At 41.0% G+C, this 14,881-nt stretch overlaps 1 protein-coding gene across 1 annotated transcript in view; it reads left to right on the plus strand.

Annotated features, from left to right (window-relative positions):
• LOC144592987 (DNA topoisomerase 1-like) overlaps nucleotides 1-14,881 on the plus strand; it is a 62,511-nt gene that overhangs the window by 13,799 nt on the left and 33,831 nt on the right. The window contains exons 8-9 of the mRNA XM_078398395.1: nucleotides 4,841-4,927; nucleotides 14,648-14,711. Of these exons, the coding sequence (XP_078254521.1) occupies nucleotides 4,841-4,927; nucleotides 14,648-14,711 (151 nt within the window). The remainder of the gene's footprint in view (nucleotides 1-4,840; nucleotides 4,928-14,647; nucleotides 14,712-14,881) is intronic.

Genomic DNA, 14,881 nt, shown 5'->3' on the forward strand with positions numbered 1-14,881 from the left:
ACCAGAAATGGGAAATTGATAAAAATCGTTGTTACATTGTCCTTTTCTCTTTTGCTTCTTTAAGTTAGATAGAGCTCTAGGGGCTGGTGGAATCATGGGATATGGGGAGAAGGCAGGCACGGGTTACTGATTGTGGATGATCAGCCATGATCACAATGAATGGCGGTGCTGGCTCGAAGGGCCAAATGGCCTGCTCCTGCACCTTTTTTCTATGTTTCTAATATAATTTTGTAGTGGTGATGGTTAGAGGGGACAGTTTGCCCCTTTGAGCCTGTGCTGCTGCTGGGATTAAACATAGAAACATAGAAAATAGGTGCAGGAGAAGGCCATTCAGCCCTTCGAGCCAGCACCGCCATTCATCGTGATCATGGCTGATCGTCCCCAATCAATACCCCGTGCCTGCCTTCTCCCCATATCCCTTGATTCCACTAGCCCCTAGAGCTCTATCTAACTCTCTCTTAAATCCATCCAGTGATTTGGCCTCCACTGCCCTCTATGGCAGAGAATTCCACAAATTCACAACTCTCTGGGTGAAAAGGTTTTTTCTCACCTCAGTTTTAAATGGCCTCCCCTTTATTCTAAGACTGTGGCCCCTGGTTCTGGACTTGCCCAACATTGGGAACATTTTTCCTGCATCTAGCTTGTCCAGTCCTTTTATAATTTTATATGTTTCTATAAGATCCCCTCTCATCCGCCTAAACTCCAGTGAATACAAGTCTAGACTTTTCAATCTTTCCTCATATGTCAGTCCCGCCATCCCAGGGATCAATCTCGTGAACCTACGCTGCACTGCCTCAATTACAAGGATGTCCTTCCTCAAATTAGGAGACCAAAACTGTACACAATACTCCAGATGTGGTCTCACCAGGGCCCTATACAACTGCAGAAGAACCTTTTTACTCCTACACTGAAATCCTCTTGTTATGAAGGCCAACATTCCATTAGCTTTCTTCACTGCCTGCTGTACCTGCACGCCAACTTTCAGTGACTAGTGTACAAGGACACCCATGTCTCGCTGCACTTCCCCCTTGCCTAACTTGACACCATTGAGATAATAATCTGCCTCCTTGATTCTGCCGCCAAAGTGGATAACCCTCACATTTATCTATATTATACTGCATCTGCCACGCATCTGCCCATTCACTCAACCTGTCCAGGTCACCCTGCAACCTCCTAACATCCTCTTCACAGTTTACACTGCCACCCGGCTTTGTGTCATCCACAAACTTGCTAGTGTTGCTTCTAATTCCCTCTTTCAAATCATTAATATATATGGTAAACAGTTGCAGCCCCAACACCGAGCCTTGCGGCACTCCACTCGCCACTGCCTGCCATTCTGAAAAGGACCCGTTTAATCCTACTCTTTGCTTCCTGTCTGACAACCAATTTTCTATCCATGTCAACACCCTACCCCCAATACCATGTGCTCTAATTTTAGTCACCAATCTCCCGTGCGGGACCTTATCAAAGGCTTTCTGAAAGTCTAGATACACTACATCCACTGGCTCCCCTTCATCCATTTTACTTGTCACGTTCTCAAAAAATTCCAGAAGATTAGTCAAGCATGATTTCCCTTTCATAAATCTATGCTGACTTGGACCAATCCTTTTACCACTATCCAAATGCACCGTTATTACCTCTTTAATAATTGGCTCCAGCATCTTTCCCACCACCGAAGTCAGGCTAATTGGTCTGTAATTCCCCGTTTTCTCTCTCGCTCCTTTCTTGAAAAGTGGGATAACTAAAAGTGGATTAGTAGGGGAAAAAAACTGCAGATGCTGATTTAAATCGAAGGTAGACACAAAATGCTGGAGTAACTCAGCGGGTGAGGCAGCATCTGTGGAGAACATGGATAGGTGACATTTCACAGAGTGCTGGAGTAACTCAGCTGGTCAGGCAGGATCCCTGGAGAGAAGGAATGGGTGACGTTTTGGGTCAAGACCCTTCTTCAGACTAACCCGCTGAGTTACTCGAGCATTTTGTGTCTACCTGCTGCTGGGATTGTTTGATGGAAGCTCGGGATTACTACAGCAGTAGCCTCAATAACCTGCATCACAAGCCACACCAATAATCCCCATCCCCAATCTCCCCCTTGTTGTTTGGATGAAATATTAGCAGCATCCCTGTACCACAATAATCTAAATGTGTTGGCATTGCTCAGGGTTTGGACTGACTGGAGGACTGTACTGATCAGCAAGGTGATCTCAGGCTTGCATTCTTCTGGAACTATAGCTCTGAATTAGGCAGGATGCGAGTGTTCAGCATTTGTTTGAGTGAATTAATCGTCTGTAGTTTCCTTTATTTAGTCGATACTGGCAGCATAGATGGTGTGAGGAGGTATTGAAGGGGGTGGTACTGGGATGCCAGAACTACTGTTGAGTCGTCCCGAGGTGTCATGGGTCTAACTCAATGAAACACCAATGAAGGGAGGCACCCACTTGATAACTCCTATGATATACTGGCAGCTACATGATTAGTTTTTATGTTTTTGTTAACATGTAGAGAGAGAGAGAGATTTTCAAGAGAGAGTTAGATTTAGCTCTTCGGGCTAAAGGTGTCAAGGAATATGGGGAAAAAGCAGGAACGGGGTACTGATTGTGGATGATCAGCCATGGCGGTGTTGGCTCGAAGGGCCGAATGGTCTACTTCTGCACGTATTTTTCTATGTTTCTAGATAGCTTACTATTGCATATGGAGTTAGTTATTATCCTATAGCATAAGTGTGTAAAAGCAGTTTAGATAATACAGTCAGAGAGTTATACAGCGTGGGAACAGGCCCTTCAGCCCAACTCGCCCACACCGGCCAACAATGTCCCAGCTATGCTAGTCCCACTTGCCTTCGCTTTTAATAGTATTGAAATACTATAGTTGTATAATACATTAGTGAGGGGTAACTTTTAATAGTATTGAAATAGTATAGTTATATAAAACATTTTTCACACAGGGCCGAATGGCCTCCTGCACCTATTTTCTATGTTTCTATGCTGCAAAGTAAAGTTGTGAAAGGTGAGGTTAGCACTGATTTTGCTCTTACTTTTTTATTTTTACAAAACTGCTTCTGTCAAAGGAATAGTTTCCAAGAATGAAGAGATCAGAAAAATGTTATCTGATTAACTACGATCTGAAAATATCATGTCGTAGTCGTAGAGAAATCTTATTTTTGTCCATATTTTTGTCCATCCCCTCCAGCTTTGTCAAGGCCTGCCTTCCTGCTCTCTCTCCACTTATCACTGCAACAATAAACTCCTCCCTGTCCACTGGCATCGTCCCGCCATCCCTCAAAATCGCTGCTGTCACCCCCATTCTGAAAAAACCTGGTCTAAACCCTGACACCCCAAACAACTTCAGACCAATCTCCAACCTACCCTTTCTGTCCAAAGTTTTGGAACGTGCTGTAGCTTCCCAACTAAAATACCACCTCTCTACCAATAACCTGTATGAAACTTTCCAATCCGGATTCCGCTCAAACCACTGTACTGAAACTGCGCTCCTCAAAATCACAAACGACATTCTCCTCTCCTCCGACGCTGGCAACCTCAACATCCTCATCCTACTTGACCTCAGCGCCGCCTTTGACACCATAAATCACTCCATTCTCCTCACCCGACTTGAAACCTCCCTTAACATCACCGGCACAGCCCTATCCTGGTTTAAATCTTACCTCTCTGACAGACACCAGTTCATCTCCATTAACAACTGTAAATCCCCCACCGCTCCCCTCCCCCAAGGTGTCCCCCAAGGCTCAGTCCTTGGCCCCCTCCTCTTCATCCTCTACCTGTTCCCCCTTGGTCAATTAATCCGCCGTCATGGTCTCAACTTCCACTGCTTCGCCGATGATATCCAGCTCCTCATCTCCACCAAGTCAATCTCCTCCACCACACACTCTACACTGACAAACTGCATTACTGAAATAAAATCTTGGCTTCAATCAAACTTCCTCAAACTCAATTGCAACAAATCTGAAATCATCATCATTGGTCCAAAAATGCTCACCAAATCCACCCAAAACTTCATCCTCAACATTGATGGTCTCCCAGTATCCACCTCACCTCACATCCGGAATCTTGGAATCATCCTTGATCAAACCCTCTCCTTCGACAAACACATCAAACACATCACAAAGACAGCCTTCTTCCACCTCAAAAACATTGCCCGTCTCCGTCCATCCCTCTCCTCCACAGCTGCAGAAACCCTCATCCACGCCTTCATCACCTCCCGTCTGGACTACTGCAACAGCCTCCTCTATGGCGCACCCTCAAAAATCATCAATAAACTTCAATACATTCAAAACTCCGCTGCCCGTCTACTCACACACACCTCGATCCGTGACCATATCACCCCCGTCCTTTATAAACTCCACTGGCTCCCCATCCCCCAGAGAATCCAGTACAAAATCCTCCTCATAACCTACAAAGCCCTCCATAACCTGGCCCCATCCTACCTGACCGACCTCCTCCACAGGCACACTCCCACCTGCACCCTCCGCTCTGCCGCTGCCAATCTCCTATCCCCCCACATCCGGACTAAACTCAGATCCTGGGGGGACAGGGCTTTCTCCATCGCTGCTCCCACCCTATGGAACTCACTACCCCAAACCGTTAGAGACTCCCCCACACTCACCACATTCAAAACATCGCTGAAGTCTCACCTGTTCAGTACTGCCTTCAACCACTGAAGGTCACCTCACCTACTGTCTCCTTTCTCTGTTCATTTATTTATTTACTTATTTATCTATTTATTAATTTCCCTATGTTCTCAAAATCTCTGTAAAGCGTCTTTGAGTATATGAAAAGCGCTATATAAATAAAATGTATTATTATTATTATTATATAATTTGCAGGCTGGTTGAGGAACAAGATGCAGATGAAGACAGATCTCCTGTTGAATGTGCTAACAAAAGGGCTCTCTGTGATGTCAACGCTAACCAGTAAGTGACATTGTTAAGTGACTACATGGTTAACCATCTGGTCTAACAAAGCCATTCAATTAGTTTAGTTTATAGAAACAGCATGGAGACAGGCTCTTCGGCCCACCGAGCCTGCGCCTACCAGCGATCCCTGCACATTAACACCTCTACACACACTAGGGTCAATTTAAACCAAGCCAACCTATCTAAACTAAATCAAATCAAATAGCTTTTATTGTCATTTAAAATGAATTGAACGAAATTGTCGTTACCATGCAGTCACAAACAATAAAGAGCACAAGACACACAACCACACAAGTTTAACACAGACAACCATCACAGTGATTCCTCCAGGTACACCCTCACTGTGATGGAAGGCAAAGAAAAGTCTTATCGCCTCCTCCGTTCCTCTCCCGCGGTCAGGCAGTCAAACTGCTGCCTCGAGGCGATCGAGGCTCACGTCTCCCGAAGCCCCCACCGGGCGATGGAAGGTCCCAGGCCGGGCCGAGCAGGCTGATGAAGGTCCTGAGCCCCCACCGGGCGATGGAAGGTCCCAGTCCGGGCCGAGCAGGCCGATGAAGGTCCTGAGCCCCCACCGGGCGATGGAAGGTCCCAGGCCGGGCCGAGCAGGCCGATGAAGGTCCTGAGCCCCCACCGGGCGATGGAAGGTGCCGCGGCCGAGCCAGCCACGCAGGGGGATGAAGGTCCTGCGAACGGGTCAATCAAGCCTTACAATTCGGGGCAGTCGAAGCTGCTACGGCTGGAGCTCCCGAAATCCGGTCGCCAGCCAGGGACCTGCGAACTCCCGATGTTGCGGTCCACAGGGCCTGCGGCCGAAGCCTCCGAGATGGTGAGTCCAGGCCCTGCGACCGGAGTCTTCAAGGTCGATCCCAGCTGGAGGCCGCCAACTCCACAGTGTTAGGCCGTGGTGCGAACGGAGATACGACACGGAAAAAGGTCGCATCTCCGTTGAGGAGGAGATTTAAAACAAAAGGGTTCCCACCACCTCCCACATATACACGGTTAAAAATATGTCATTACATACATTTAAACGCTAACAATACGCAAAGAAAGAAAAAGACAGACAGACTGCCGGTGCACGTCCGGTCTTATATCTACGAACCTGTATGCCTTTGGAGTGTGGGAGGAAACCAAAGATTTCGGAGAATACCCACGGGGAGAACGTACAAACTCCGTACAGGCAGCACCCGTAGTCAGGATTGAACCCGGGTCTCCGGCGCTGCAAGCATTGAAAGGCAGCAACTCTATTGTTGCGCCTGATTATCAGCTGTTGCTGCCTTCTAATGTCTGTCTCTTCAGAGCAGTGTCTGGGTGTACAAAAATGGTTCTAGTGTTATATGTACACATCGGATGCATGATGAATTAAAACCAAATTTGTTTAACTTTGCTGCTAATGCACAATCATATTGAGCCCAGTCATTCCCATTTATCAAAAATAAAATATATTTCCACATAGTATAGAAATATCACGCAGCACGTAAAAATCATTATTTTTTTGATAAGCTTGGACTTTCTTATGAGGTCCTGGAGAAACTTGGCTCTAATCAAAGAATGAGTAGTTTCATTACTCTTTAATCTTGTATCTCCTAACCAATTACAGATCAATGGAAGAAAGCCAATGGAATGTTGGCCTTCATAACAAGAGGAGTTGAGTATAGGAGCAAAGAGGTCCTTCTGCAGTTGTACAGGGCCCTAGTGAGACCGCACCTGGAGTACTGTGTGCAGTTTTGGTCTCCAAATTTGAGGAAGGATATTCTTGCTATTGAGGGCGTGCAGCGTAGGTTTACTAGGTTAATTCCCGGAATGGCGGGACTGTCATATGTTGAAAGACTGGAGCGACTAGGTTTGTATACACTGGAATTTAGAAGGATGAGAGGGGATCTTATCGAAACATATAAGATTATTAAGGGGTTGGACATGTTAGAGGCAGGAAACATGTTCCCAATGTTGGGGGAGTCCAGAACCAGGGGCCACAGTTTAAGAATAAGGGGTAGGCCATTTAGAACAGAGATGAGGAAAAACTTTTTTAGTCAGAGAGTTGTGAATCGTGGAATTCTCTGCCTCAGAGGGCAGTGCAGGCCAATTCTCTGAATACATTCAAGAGAGAGCTAGATAGAGCTCTTAAGGATAGCGGAGTCAGGGGGTATGGGGAGAAAGCAGGAACGGGGTACTGATTGAGAATGATCAGCCATGATCACATTGAATGGCGGTGCTGGCTCGAAGGGCTGAATGGCCTACTCCTGCACCTATTGTCTATTGTCTATAATGTCACAAGATTCCCTATGTAGGAAAAAAAACTGCAGATGCTGGTTTAAATCGAAGGTAGACACAAAATGCTGGAATAACTCAGCGGGTCAGGCAGCATCTCGGGAGAGAAGGAATGGGTGACTTTTCTAGTCTGAAGATGGGTCTCGACCCAAAACGTCACCCATTCCTTCTCTCCCGAGATGCTGCCTGACCCGCTGAGTTACTCCAGCATTTTGTGTTCACAAGATTCCCGTGTTGTGAATTTCAATTTCACATCTATCTTTTGGGTTCTTCTGGAAGTTTGTTTAATCATCCTGGAGATTTAGCTGTGCATATCTGGATGGTTTACAATCCTAATCTTCCATCACTTCATGTGTACTGGTCAATACCATCTACTTCATTTTAAATGTTTTATTCTTGCTCTGAAGACCCTGTGTAGTTTTGCCCATCATTGTCTTTGTAATCATCCTCAACTTCTTACCAACCAAAGACTTTAGATTCTTCCAACCCTTGCCTCCTACAAACTTTAGAACATAACGTAGTAGCTGTGTTCGTTGATGGGAAATGAAGTGACTTGGACAAATAAGCCATGATCAAGAGTTTAGATGTCACTATAGCAGGTATTAAATCTGAATCCCGTCAATGGATAACTCTCTATTCCAGATTTATGAAAAGTTCATGAAGGCAAGTGCTGAAAATGTTTGTGATTTAATCATTGCTGCTTTGTGATGTTGGATGTTGTCACACTTGTGACGATGTGAATTCCGTTTCCATTGGCAGTTTGTTGATAATGTTCCAGAGCCAGAGACTTCCCTTGTTTGAACCACTGCTAAATGAAAGATTCTTCAGTCCCAGCAGCTAATCTATCCAAATGTGGAGGTGCGTCTTTGTTAGCAACAGTGCTTACAATGGTTCATTTGTCATAAGATCATATGTGATAGGAGCTGAATTAGGCCTTTCGACCCATCTAGTCTACTCCGCCATTCAATCATGGCTGATCTATCTCTCCCTCCTAACCCCATTCTCTTGCCTTCTCCCCATACCCACTGACTTGGCCTCCACAGTCATCTGTGGCAAAGAAATCCACAGATTCACCACCCTCTGACTAAAAAAAATCCTCCTCATCTTCCTACAGGAACGTCCTTTAATTCTGAGGCTATAATAATAATAATAATAATGCATTACATTTATATAGCGCTTTTCAAACACTCAAAGACGCTTTACAGGGATTACTAGATCATAGAGAAGAAAATAAATAGATAAATAAGTAAACGAACAGAAAAAGGAGACAGAAAGTGAGGTGACCTTCAGTGGTTGAAGGCAGTGCTGAACAGGTGAGACTTCAGTGATGTTTTGAATGTGGTGAGTGAGGAGGAGTCTCTGACGGTTTGGGGTAGTGAGTTCCATAAGGTGGGAGCAGCGATGGAGAAAGCCCTGTCCCCCCAGGATCTGAGTTTGGTCCGGATGGGGGGGACAGGAGGTTGGCAGCAGCAGAGCGGAGGGTACGGGTGGGAGTGTGTCTGTGGAGGAGGTCAGTCAGGTAGGATGGGGCCAGGTTATGGAGGGCTTTGTAGGTCATGAGGAGGATTTTGTACTGGATTCTCTGGGGGATGGGGAGCCAGTGGAGCTTGTAAAGGACGGGGGTGATATGGTCACGGATCGGGGAGTGGGTGAGTAGACTGGCAGCGGAGTTTTGAATGTATTGGAGTTTACTGATGATTTTTGAGGGTGAGCCATAGAGGAGGCTGTTGCAGTAGTCCAGACGGGAGGTGATGAAGGCGTGGATGAGGGTTTCTGCAGCTGTGGAGGAGAGGGATGGACGGAGACGGGCGATGTTTTTGAGGTGGAAGAAGGCTGTCTTGGTGATGTGTTTGTCGAAGGAGAGGGTTTGATCAAAGATGATTCCAAGATTCCGGATGTGAGGGGAGGTGGATACTGGGAGACCATCAATATTGAGGTGGATTTGGTGAGCGTTTTTGGACCAATGATGATGATGATTTTGGATTTGTTATGACCTCTAGTCCTAGATTCTCTCACTAGTGGAAACATCCTCTCCACATCCACTCTATCCAGGTCTTTCACTATTCTGTACATTTCTATCATTCATTTGTGATCTTGGGTTAGTCTAAATTAGTCTAAATTGTGTAGAGATTAATGTGGTGGAGAGTTCATAGCCTGTTTTATGTAGAGAAAACAATAAAGGATTATGGAATATTGTACTGATCATAGTCTATCCAATAGGCAGTGATTATATATTAATATTCTCTTATATCACAGTGTTAAACGTAAGCTTTTCCAAGATTTTGAGGATGTGCCCACCAGTCTGGGTGGCCGTCGAAGCTTGGTGAAAGAAATGTTGCTTTCCTCTTTTGTCAACCTTCAATACAATGTCAATTTAACACCTTGATGGGAGCAGCAGTGATGGGCTGCAATCACCTCGCCATTGAGGTGGCTCGTATATTGCATCTCAAAATTAAGCCTTTCCAATTAAATATCATTGGATTGTGATCGCAGCAGATCAAAGTTATATTATCACCCAGAAATCTACTCGCAAACCTTCCGCTTCTTTTAATCGGCAATTATCTGTTCTGTCAAAGGTGATACATTTTGTTTTGCAAAATAAATCATTAATAATATTCTATTATGGTTTTCTCTCACGGCCCTCCCACTGCAACAAATTTGCACTTTGCTGTATTTATTAATCCTGCTTCTTGCTGAAGGCTGAAAGGACTTTTCTTTTTTTTTTTTTTTGATAAATATTTTTATTAAGCATAAGTACATATTAATAAATTATTATATCTTATACATTTCTATACTTTTTTTTTTTTTTCAAAGAGGGAAAGATAGAGAAAAATAAAATAAAAATAAGAAGTCCAAATTGGAGAAATGAATGGAGTATTAAAAAAGTTATCCATCATTGGAGATATATCGATGATTTACAATTCATAATTCTTCCTCCATTCCATTATTCAGGCCGCGGTCAGGTCCTCGCACCAAGCCATTTTGACCCTTTAAATATACGATAAATGGAGACCATATTCCTCTGAAAAGAATCAACCTGTCCATGAGTACAAGTCTCAATCTTTCCAGATGGAGTGTCTCCGACATTCCTGTAATCCACATTTTAATTGTGGGGGATGTAGGACCTTTCCAAAATTTCAGTATTAATTTTTTCCCAATTATTAAGCTATAATCAATAAAAATTCTTTGATTCGTTGTTGTAAATTGATCTGTTTCTAATATTCCCAGTATTATTAAATTTGAGTCAGGGGTCAGCTTCATATTAATCACATTCGAAATTATTTTGAATATTTCTGTCCAGAATTTAGTGATTTTTTCACAGTTTGTAAATATATGCGTTAAATTAGCTTCCAATTGCTGACATTTATCACAAATGGCAGATATATTTGGAAAAATACTATGTAATTTAGTTTTTGAATAATGTAGTCTATGTAATATTTTAAATTGTATAAGAGAGTGTCTAGCATTTAGCGAACAGTGATGTATGTGTTGTAAACTTTCATCCCATATCTCAGGTCTAATAATTTGACCTAATTCATTTTCCCATGACTGTCTATATATTTCTGTCGTTGGAGCGTCGTTTTCCAGTAAAATATTATAAATATATGATATCAATTTTTCTGTATTTGGGTGTTTATTTAGACATTCATCTAAAATCTCTGTCTTTCTATTTCTAATTTCATATGTGTTTGCTTTTACATAATCTCTAATTTGTAAATATCTAAAGTAATCTTTTGAATGTAATCCATAAATTTGTTGTAATTCTTGAAATGAAAGGAAAAAATTTTCCCTATAGAGATCTCCCATCTTATTTATTCCACAGTTTTTCCATTGTAAAAAACCTTTATCTATCATTGAAGGTTTAAATGTGATATTATTTACAATAGTAAGAGCTAGTGGTATACATTCCAATTTTAATGTTTTCTTTATTTGTTTCCAAATACGTATTCCACTATCTATTATAAGATTTTCACTATAGGTTTTCTTACTTATTTTATTATTGGCGAATAAAATCGAACTAATTTCAAAGGGCAAACAATCTTCTTTTTCCATTTTTAACCAGGTTGGTTGTTTATCTGTCTCTACTAACCAGAAGTTAATATTTTTAATATTGACTGCCCAATAATAAAACATAAAGTTTGGTAAAGCTAGACCTCCATTTATTTTTGCTTTACATAAGTGTTCTTTTTTTATTCTATGGCTCTTATAATCCCAGATAAAGTTAGTGACTATGGAATCAATCTTTTTAAAAAAAATTTTAGGAAGATATATCGGAATCATTTGGAAAAGATATAATAATTGTGGGAGAAAAATCATTTTTATTGCATTAATTCTACCTATCATTGAGATTGGTAATGTTTTCCAATATAAAATATTTTTATTTAATTTGTTCAATAAGAGCGGAAAATTAGATTTAAATAAAGAATCAAATCTTTTTGTTACATAAATTCCAAGATATTTTATTTTTTCGTTTGCTATCTTAAAAGGAAATTGTTGTAATATATGTAGATTTTTTACCCTTATCGGCATAAGTTCACTTTTATTCCAATTAATACTATATCCTGAATATGATCCAAATTCAATTATTAATTTTAGTAAATTTGGAATGCTAATTTCCGGGTTTGTGATATAAAGTAATACATCATCCGCATATAAAGAAATTTTATTTTCAGTATTTATGGTGTCATATCCATATATTTCAGGATGTATTCTCACCCGTTGAGCTAAAGGTTCTAATGCAAGTGCAAACAATAGTGGGGATAAAGGACAACCCTGTCTGCAGCCTCGAAATAGATTAAATTTATTTGATAGTATTTGATTTGTTATTATTCTAGCTGTTGGATTGGTATATAATAATTTAACCCAAGTGATAAACTTCTCTCCCAAATTAAAAAATTCCATAACCGAAAACAAATAAGACCATTCCACTTGGTCAAAGGCTTTCTCCGCATCTAACGAAATAATTACTAAGTCTTTATTAATACCTCTTTTCGAATATATAATATTATATAATCGTCTGAGGTTATATGAGGAATAACGTTTTGGTATAAATCCTGTTTGATCGGGATGAATTAGTTTATTAATAACTATACTTAATCTTTGTGCTAATATTTTCGTTAGTATCTTTTGATCAGTATTTAAAAGCGCTATAGCTCTATATGATCCTGGGTCCTCCAGATCCTTGTCTATTTTAGGTATAAGTGTTATAATAGATTCATTTAACGTTTCTGGTAGTTTCCGACAAGTATAGATATTATCATAAAGTATCTTCAGACGTGTTGTGATCAGATCATAAAATGTTTTATAAAATTCCGAACCGATCCCATCTGGTCCCGGTGTTTTACCATTTTTTAATGATCTGATAGATTCTTCAACTTCTTTTACTGAAATTTCCGCATTTAGTGATTCTCTATTTTGTAAATCCAACCCCTTCAGATTACATTTTTTTTAAAATGCTTCCATTCCTATCCTATTTTCTGTCGTTTTAGCTGAATATAGCTTTTTATAATATTGCAGAAATCTTTCATTAATATCCTTAGGTTGTACTAAAGGTTCGCCAGTATGTGATTTAATCCTATGGATTATTTTTTCTCCTTCCATCTTTCTAAATTGACGAGCCAATAATTTATGAGGTTTATCTCCAAATTCAAATTGTAATTGTTTGGTATATTGGTAGTGTTTTACGACTTGATCTGAGTATATTTTATTTAATTTATATTTCAGTGCAGCGATTTTATTATGTATTATTATAGATGGATTAGCAGCGTTCTCTGTATCTAATTGTTTAATCTCCTTTTCTAATTCCTGTTGTTCCATCCGATTCTTTTTATTATAGAATGCTTGAGAAGATATCATAATTCCACGGACATATGCTTTAAAGGTTTCCCATAGTAGGGCAGAAGATATTTCCGGTTTATCATTTATTTCGAAAAAAATCTTAATCTGTTCTATAATATATTCCTGAGTTGTTTTATTTTTTAATATTTGTGGGTTAAATCTCCATTGCCCCCGTTTTTCCATTTTACCATTTATTTTAATCATAAATGTTAAAGGTGCATGATCTGAGATTATAATATTATGGTATTTTGAATTATAAGTGAGTGAGATAAGTTTAGCGTCGACCAAAAAATAATCTATTCTTGAATAGGTTTTATGTACAGGTGAATAAAATGAGTATTCTCGTCCAGTTGGGTTTTCCACTCTCCAAACATCTTTAATATTACTAGTATCCATATATGCATTTAATAGGTCACTGGAATGTGATTTGGTTTTCCTTTGTCTTGTTGATCTGTCTAAATATGAATCTAAAGTACAATTTAAATCTCCTCCAATTACTAAATTATGTTGTGCTATTTCCGGAATGCAGTTAAATATTTTCTTGAAGAACAGTGGACTATCAAAGTTTGGTCCATATACATTGACTTTTCACTGGGTCATTGAAATATACTGATCATTTTGCCACTTGATAAATGTCCACTTCCTTTTACTGCCTTGCCAAGTTGAGGCCAAAATGCTGTGAACTTTCTGCTCTTGGAGCTACTGAGTCTTGATCAACTACCTGAAAAGTAGAACTCGCTATACTTACATTCAGTTCAGTTTATTGTCACGTGTACCGAGGCACAGTGAAAAGCTTTTTGTTGCGTGCTAACCAGTCAGCAGAAAGACAATCAAGGTTACAATCAAGTCATTCACGGTGAACAAATACTTGATAAGGTAATAACGTTTAGTGCAAGGTAAAGCCAACATAGTCTGATTAAGGACAGTCTGAGGGTCACCAATAAGGTGGATACTAGTTCAGCACTGCTCTACGGTTGTGGTAGAATGTTTCAGTTGCCTGATAACAGCAGCAAAGAAACTGTCCCTTAATCTGGAGGTGTGCGTTTTTACACTTAGACAATAGACAATAGGTGCAGGAGGAGGCTTTCGGCCCTTCGAGCCAGCACCGCCATTCAATGTGATCATGGCTTCTGTATCTCTTGCCCGATGGGAGAGGGGAGAAGAGGGGATTGGTCAGGGTGCATTCTTTATCAAATGTCAGTAACAATGTATTCGGTTAGGGCGGCACGGTGGCACAGCGGTAGAGTTGCTGCCTTACAGCGAATGCAGTGCCGGAGACTCAGGTTCGATCCTGACTACGGGCGCCGTCTGTACGGAGTTTGTACGTTCTCCCCGTGACCTGCGTGGGTTTTCTCCGAGATCTTCGGTTTCCTCCCACACTCCAAAGACGTACAGGTATGTAGGTTAACTGGCTGGACAAATGTAAAAATTGTCCCTAGTGGGTGTAGGATAGTGTTAGTGTGCGGGGATCGCTGGGCGGCGCGGACTCGGTGGGCCAAAGGGCCTGTTTCTGCACTGTATCTCTAAATCTAAAAAAATCTTTAAAAAAATTCCTTCAATGTGGTTCCGTATTATTTAAATTTTACAACTTAATATTTTTTTCTGTATTTTTAGACCAAAGAATAAAGCCAAGAGGATAACAATTGAGAAAGTTGAGGAGGAAGATGAAATTCCTCAGGTATATATTTATTATTTATATTTGTTACTTTTCATCCTATTATAATTCATGAATTCACCAATTTTTACAATAGACCCTTTCTGGTGCCCTTACAATTTGAATGAGACGAGGGTGTCACCAGCAACAGAGGCTGCATTCTACGGGCAGCTAAATTATTGGTGCAACAAAAC

The sequence above is a fragment of the Rhinoraja longicauda genome, chromosome 4 (genome assembly GCF_053455715.1).
Source record: "Rhinoraja longicauda isolate Sanriku21f chromosome 4, sRhiLon1.1, whole genome shotgun sequence".
NCBI classification, from domain to species: Eukaryota; Metazoa; Chordata; class Chondrichthyes; order Rajiformes; family Arhynchobatidae; genus Rhinoraja; species Rhinoraja longicauda.